The sequence below is a fragment of the Aphis gossypii genome, unplaced genomic scaffold (genome assembly GCF_020184175.1).
Source record: "Aphis gossypii isolate Hap1 unplaced genomic scaffold, ASM2018417v2 Contig00889, whole genome shotgun sequence".
Lineage (NCBI taxonomy): Eukaryota > Metazoa > Arthropoda > Insecta > Hemiptera > Aphididae > Aphis > Aphis gossypii.
Window position 1 is genome coordinate 41,920 of NW_026083343.1, and position 6,918 is coordinate 48,837.

The 6,918-nt window shown below is 27.7% G+C and overlaps 1 protein-coding gene across 1 annotated transcript; it reads left to right on the top strand.

The window, feature by feature from the left end:
- The first annotated feature begins 3,116 nt into the window (after positions 1-3,116).
- On the top strand, positions 3,117-4,990 carry LOC126555509 (uncharacterized). Its single transcript, XM_050210426.1, has 5 exons — positions 3,117-3,121; positions 3,165-3,276; positions 3,635-3,857; positions 3,938-4,084; positions 4,899-4,990. The coding sequence occupies exons 1-5, from the start codon at positions 3,117-3,119 to the stop codon at positions 4,988-4,990; spliced, it is 579 nt and encodes a 192-aa protein (XP_050066383.1).
- The last annotated feature ends 1,928 nt before the right edge of the window (positions 4,991-6,918 follow it).

Genomic DNA, 6,918 nt, shown 5'->3' on the forward strand with positions numbered 1-6,918 from the left:
CCTGTTTTTTGTTTAAAAACATGCCTTACACTCGTAGAGTGATCCGATTCCAATAATTTTTTTTTTTATAAGTGAAGCACTTCTTACAGGACGCAGACTTGGCTTTTTAAAATTATATTTCTAAATCATATACCTAATACGATATTGAATATGATCAATTTCACAAGCTTTTGTTATTTTTATAATGTTTGTTTAAAGCAAAAAAAATTAAAGTTCAAATTTCGAAATCCAATTCGCGCTGTAAAAAATTATCCTCGAATTAACAAAAAAAAAAAAAAAATCAAATCTGATCACTCTACAATGCGTGAGAGCAGGGACAGATTAGCAGAATTTTTCGGACCATGAATATTATTTAGACCAGCCCTCTATATTTATAATATTTATATTATACATAAAAACAAATATTACTGGTGTTTTTCATAGGCAATCAGTGGTTCAACTTATTGATAGAGCACCAGAGGAAATTAATAAAGAAAAAAACTCACAAAAAGTGTACATTATCATTTATCATCTCGTATCAATACTCTTTATAATATATTATAATAATTACAATTTATACACAAAGGTATTACCTTGTATTAATATATCATGTCATAGTATAAATGCAATATAAATTAGAAAAAAAGATAAATAATTTATAATTTTGGAATAAAGGTTTTTTTTATAACAGATGGAATTATCTAAATTTAATTTCATTGACAGTTGTATTATTTTCGTATTAAAATATTGGTTATTTATAAACCATGCGTCGTGCCACTAGCCCCACTACGATAAACAACCAGTTTCGACCGGTTAACCGGTTAACCTAACCTAACCGGGTAACCTTTCGGCGGTGTACTGCTGCTTATGTGCGCGGTGTGGGGTAATATTATAGTAGTACCGATTTAGAACACGGCATGAAAATAATGACAGCCATAGATTCGTAATATTCGTATTTTTGTTTTAGTTATCTATCTAAGTAATAATACTTGATTGGATAATGCGCGGGAAATAGGGTATTTCACATTTTCTACTGTTATGCAGTCTTCATAATATTTCTGTGTTCATCGTTCTTAGTGTTGTGAGTTCATCAATATTATGTCGGTATTATAATAAAAAGTCATTAACTATAATATTAATATATATATACCTAAGTGGCTAAGTGTCCATATTTTATTTATTTACACACGTGTAATAATATACGTAAAATGCAAATGATACATATTTTTGAAGTTCCTGGCATTCGTGCAAATAGTACTGTATACAAAGACGTCGACGATAATGTGTATTGGATCACAAAAAAAATTTTAATTAATTTTAAACTTTATCCAAATCAAAGTATACTGTATAGGTAGTTGATACCTATCTATTGATTTTAAAACTAGGTAAATAATTTTATTAAGATATAAAAAATATGCTGGATATTATTTAGACTTATATATTTTTGGTACCTATAATGGTACCTATAGCTTGGTAAAGAGTGTATCAATATTTTGTAGTTAAAATCTACCTTATGATTGATATAACTAGTGTACCTAGTACCTATATTAATTTGTAAGCTAACACTATTTTTTGTTTTCAAACCCAATTTGAACTTTTTAACTTAATATTAGGTAAACAGTAAAATAATTACTTTCATTAAGATACAAAAATCACTTATACCTATTTCAAACTGAAAACTTCTCCTCGTTACAGCAAATGGTTATTAAAAAACAAATTGGTTTTTACAATTTTAAAGTGAATATTGGGAAAATGAGAACTAACCTAATATACCTATATTGAATAATTTAATAGCAATAGGTACCAAATATGCAAGTAAATGTTTGATAATGTTCATAACATTTTTTTAATAATAATATAGAATATTTTTAAAGTTAATTTTACTTATTTATATTCCTTTAAAATTGTTTAGCTGTCCGGTGTAGTAATCCGACCATATTACTATTTTATTACTTTATTTTTTATTACCTTTGAGCTGATACTATTTGCAATAATTTCATATATCCAATTTATAGATCTAGTATTATATTCTTGTTATATGAATTCGTAGAATTAAGATACGTATATTATTTATATTATTTATAGAGCTAGTTATATGAATATTTAGAAAGCTAATACGCATTTAATAATCGTGTCGTAGTAAACACGAAACTTGTGTTCCGGTTTACCATGACACACACGTATATTCGGGGACTACGTCCATGATTAGTTTTATATAAAAAGGTTGTGGTAGTATTAAGTTTCAGACATAGTTAAGCCTCAAGTACGCATAGACCGGTGGCGTTGTTCTATACTTAACAACACATCGGGCTAGTCGTTAATATTATTATTTTACTCTGTCTCAGTTAATAAATAACTTGATTTTCAAACTTATAAAAACCGAGTTGTTTATTTACTACAAATTTCTTACGCTTTCCGAAGAAGATAGACGACAAAGTGGACTTCGTCGTAAAATCGTGTTGAGCCATCTACACCAGGACCGGCTCACTACATCGGCAAAAGGGAAAATCATACTCCCTCACATGGAAACATTATGGTTGTACAAGTCACATAAACATTGCAATAAAAATAAAAAACTATTAGCTACCTTCAGCCGAACTTTAATAGATAGAGCAACAAGAGAGCAAACTAATCATAGGGTTATTTTTAATGAGGTGTGTGCTAGACCTGAGTTTAGGAGTGTAAATGTACCATACACAAAATTTAAAAGACAAATGTCAAAAGCAAAAAAAGAAAATTTGCCTCCTGAACCTAATTCAATGTCAGCTTTCAAAAATCAACTGTTGAATGACTTTGCAGAAAAGGCACAAATTGACGGAGAAAATATTTTTATTGGACAAACTGGAAATTTGGAAGATGGAATTTCACTTATATTTATTGTTCCAAAATTAAAAAGGTTGGTACCAACATTTTTAGAAGAGGTGTTTTGATTCTATATTTAAATATTTGGTGAGGGGGACTTCACATATCCTTCATACAGACATACAATCATAAAATCACATTAATAAATTATAATATATATTTATTAATAATACTAGGTATTTTAAATATTTGGAAGTATAAATAGTCAAATTTAAAATTAAGTATTAATAATAATTAATATTATGATGATATCAAACCCAATTTATTGGCTAAATATGATGTACTTACCTATATTATTTAATGCTGTCTCATATTCAATTTAGACTCTTAAAAAGTGCAAATGAATTTATCATTGATGGAACTTTCAAAGCATCTCCAAAATTTCATGGCGAATGTTGTCAACTTTTCGTTATCATGGGAATATATATGGACAATGTAAGTTCAATACGAGGTTCAATATATTTAATTTTATTACAATTTCCATCTACAGGAGTACAATTTATACTAATGAATGAATTTTAAATAAGTCTAATTTGTTTTCCTATTTATCTGCATTATAATTTTTTCCATGTATAATGCAGTATATTTCAAGGATTAATTTCCAATTGTAATATCTACTACATTACTACAATATTTTTAAATATATGTTTAATATGCAATTTTTAAAATGACTTTCATAGATTATTTATTATAGGAGATAATAGTATAAGGTATTACAATTGGGACATCTAATTTATAGTTATTATATTGATAAATGTTTGGTTTTATTATTAATTTCAAACCTAATATACAGGGTTTCCCAATAGTATATGCTCTAATGAATAACAAAACAGAAACCAGTTACTTTCATTTATTCAATTACCTAAAAACTATTGGAAATTGGAACCCAAAATGTATATCTGTAGACTTTGAACATTCGTCTATTGCTGCAATAAAGTCAGTGTTCTCAGACATAAACATTCATGGTTGTTGGTTTCACCATTCTCAATGTGTTTGGCGTCATGTACAAAAAAAAGGTCAGCTTTTATTAAAATAAGTATTTAAGTACCTAACTGATTAAAGTTAGTTCTAAATTATTGTTATGTGTTGAATTTAGGTTTGACTGATTTATGCCGTAGAAATCGAACTGTTTATGACGTTGTTCATATGCTTATGGCAATTCCTCTATTACCTAAAGATAAAACATTTGAAGGATTTCAGAATGTATTACAATTTTATATTGATGAGCTGCATAGTGCTTTAAGTATTACAAATAAACATAATATGAAATCTTTATTAAAATACTACTATAATACTTGGATTATTGGTAAGAATATCTCTTTTATATGAAATTTAAATTATTATTTAATTCAATTTAAAGTATAACAGTAAAATTACATAAAATTAAACTAGAATACTATTTAATGACTTTTGATCATTGAAATATTTGTAATTTACATTTTATATGTGTAATTAAACTTAAAACATAATAAAATAACCTTACAATTTAGATTAATATTTAGATCAATATTATAGGTACATGATTTCCCCACTAAAAAACAGTTCTCATTAATTTTTGTTGGACTTTTATAACAAAGGGTGCTCTTACACATAAAAAAAAATGAATATTTATTTTTAATACCTATATAGGTAATTTAGGTAGTATAATGTCAGTTAATAATCGAGTTCGCCGGACAAATAATCATCTTGAAGTCAGTCATATGCACTTAATGAAGCACATTCAACATCCTCACCCATCACCATGGATTTTTCTTGGTACATACTATATATAATTTGTTGTATAATTTATTATGCACAAGTATCTATGTGTATTATATTTCTTTACTTTATTTAAGTTTTATAACTATAATTAAGTATTTTCTATTAAGTATTTCCATTTTTCTAATTTTGCATTTATAATTACAAATAAATTCTAGTAAAAGGTAGTCTTAATATAAACAAGAACCTATTATTTCATATCATAATAGAGGGTATAAATTTAAAATTTAAAAATTAAATCTGCTTACAATACTATTAAATTAATAAAACAATAATTACTTTTAAATATATTTTTACAGAGAAACTTATTACCTTTATGAAAGGAATTAAAAATGACTTTTTATTAGTTCAAGATGGTATAGAAATCAGACATGAACAAACAAAAAAATGATATAGTATAAAATGAATAGTTATGGTATCTCCACCTACTGTTGTAACACCACCACCAGAGTTTCCACTTTTACCGCTTGTACCACGACAAACTGTTTCTCCTATTATAGAAATTGAATTAAATATGGCAATAAGTATATAGTTTATTATTTAATATACTCGTATATTTTCCCATTAAAATGTAATTAAATAATAATGTTTTTCCAATCATTTTTATTTATTTTAGGAAGACAAGTATGTGTAGCATGTCTAAATGAAGAATTTGCTAATACAAAAATATTTCCTTGTAAACATATATGTTTATGTGGGGACTGTGTGTAGAATTTACAACAAAATGTCTGCCCCTTATGCAGATAACGAAGGATATGTGGATGATATACGATCAAAAATAATAACAAACTCAAATATTGTAGAAGTAGAAGGAGATTTATTTCAAGCCACAGAAGATTATGCATTGGGTCACTGTGTATCCAAAGATTTCAAAATGTCTAAGGGGATAGCTTTAGAATTTAGAAGAAAATTTGGGCAAATCGGCCAGTTACTTCTGCAAAATAAACAAGTCACTGAAATAGCAGCTATAAAATGTGATAAACGTAATATTTTATACATAATCACTAAGGATTCACATTACCAAAAGCCAACTTATGAAACAAAGTTTTATGCCATTAAGAATTTACGAACATTTTGTGAATCCAATAATTTAAATAAAGTAGCTCTACCCAAAATCGGTAGTGGCTACGATCAGCTTAACTGGGAACAAATTCGAACAATGATACGATATATTTTTAAGAAGTCTGAAATCAAAATAATGGTTTACAGTAGTGACTCTTATTCAGAGGAAGAGAAACACAAAATTATCGAGGAATTCCATTTATCACCATTAGGAGGACATCAAAGGATTGCTAGAACAATTAAGTGAATTAAATTACACCATACGTGGATAGGCTTGAAGAAAGATGTTATAGAATTCATAAAAAAATGTACCTCTTGCCAGATTAACATAAGTAGCAATCACACAACTCAGCAACCCATGGTAGTAACATCTACAGCTATTAAACCATTTGAGAAAATTTTTTTTGGCATTGTTGGGCCACTCGAAACATCAACTGAAGGAAACTCATACATCCTCACAATGCTTCAAATTTATATTTATTAAGTTGCGAATCGTATTTGTCCATAAACATATTTACATTTACTGGATTGAAATTAATTGCTCTTGCCAAACTTGTTGATTCGGGATGGCGAATTGATAAAGTTGAATTACGTTTCAAAAAATTCTTAAACCAGTCAACCCCAGCTGATCTATTTTCAGTCCAATAAGTTGGTACTTTTATCTTCAACTTAATAGCAAATTCATAAGCCAGTTGCCTTACATATTTAGAACTTAAACCAAAGTACATATCTGCACAATTTTTCAAATAATTACTTAACATAGTTTCTTGGCAACTATCAAAAATTCTTGTATGTGGTCGGTAACCACATTTAGGAGGAGAACCACCCAACTCCATGGCTTTTAATTTGATGATGTATCTAGCTAAACTGACATGACAAATATCAAAATCTTTAGCTACTGATCTAATTGACTTACACTCTTTAATACATATATCTGCAGCCCTTTTCATGACTTCGTTGTCAGTTCCACGATTGGAAGTTCTCTTCCTTACACGTGGCATAACTATAATAAAACAATATAAATTAATAAAATTAATGTCTGATTAGAAACCTAATGAAATATTGAACAACGAATAATGTTACAATTGTCCCTCAATGAACTGTTACATTTGTACCCATTCAATATTTTTTTAACAACCTTAATATTATGAAAAATACTTACTGATCTGTGTATTTTGAATAATATTGCACGAAACTACACAAGTTTCTGATTATGTTAACGTATACAACATAACGAAAAATATAATTTAACAATCA

What these genes read in the sequence shown, in the direction of transcription:
- LOC126555509 (XM_050210426.1), top strand. An exon ending in GCGTCATGTACAAAAAAAAG is followed by an intron (nt 3,858 to 3,937) that starts GTCAGCTTTTAT and finishes TGTTGAATTTAG; the next exon opens with GTTTGACTGATTTATGCCGT. An exon ending in TGAGCTGCATAGTGCTTTAA is followed by an intron (nt 4,085 to 4,898) that starts GTATTACAAATA and finishes ATATTTTTACAG; the next exon opens with AGAAACTTATTACCTTTATG.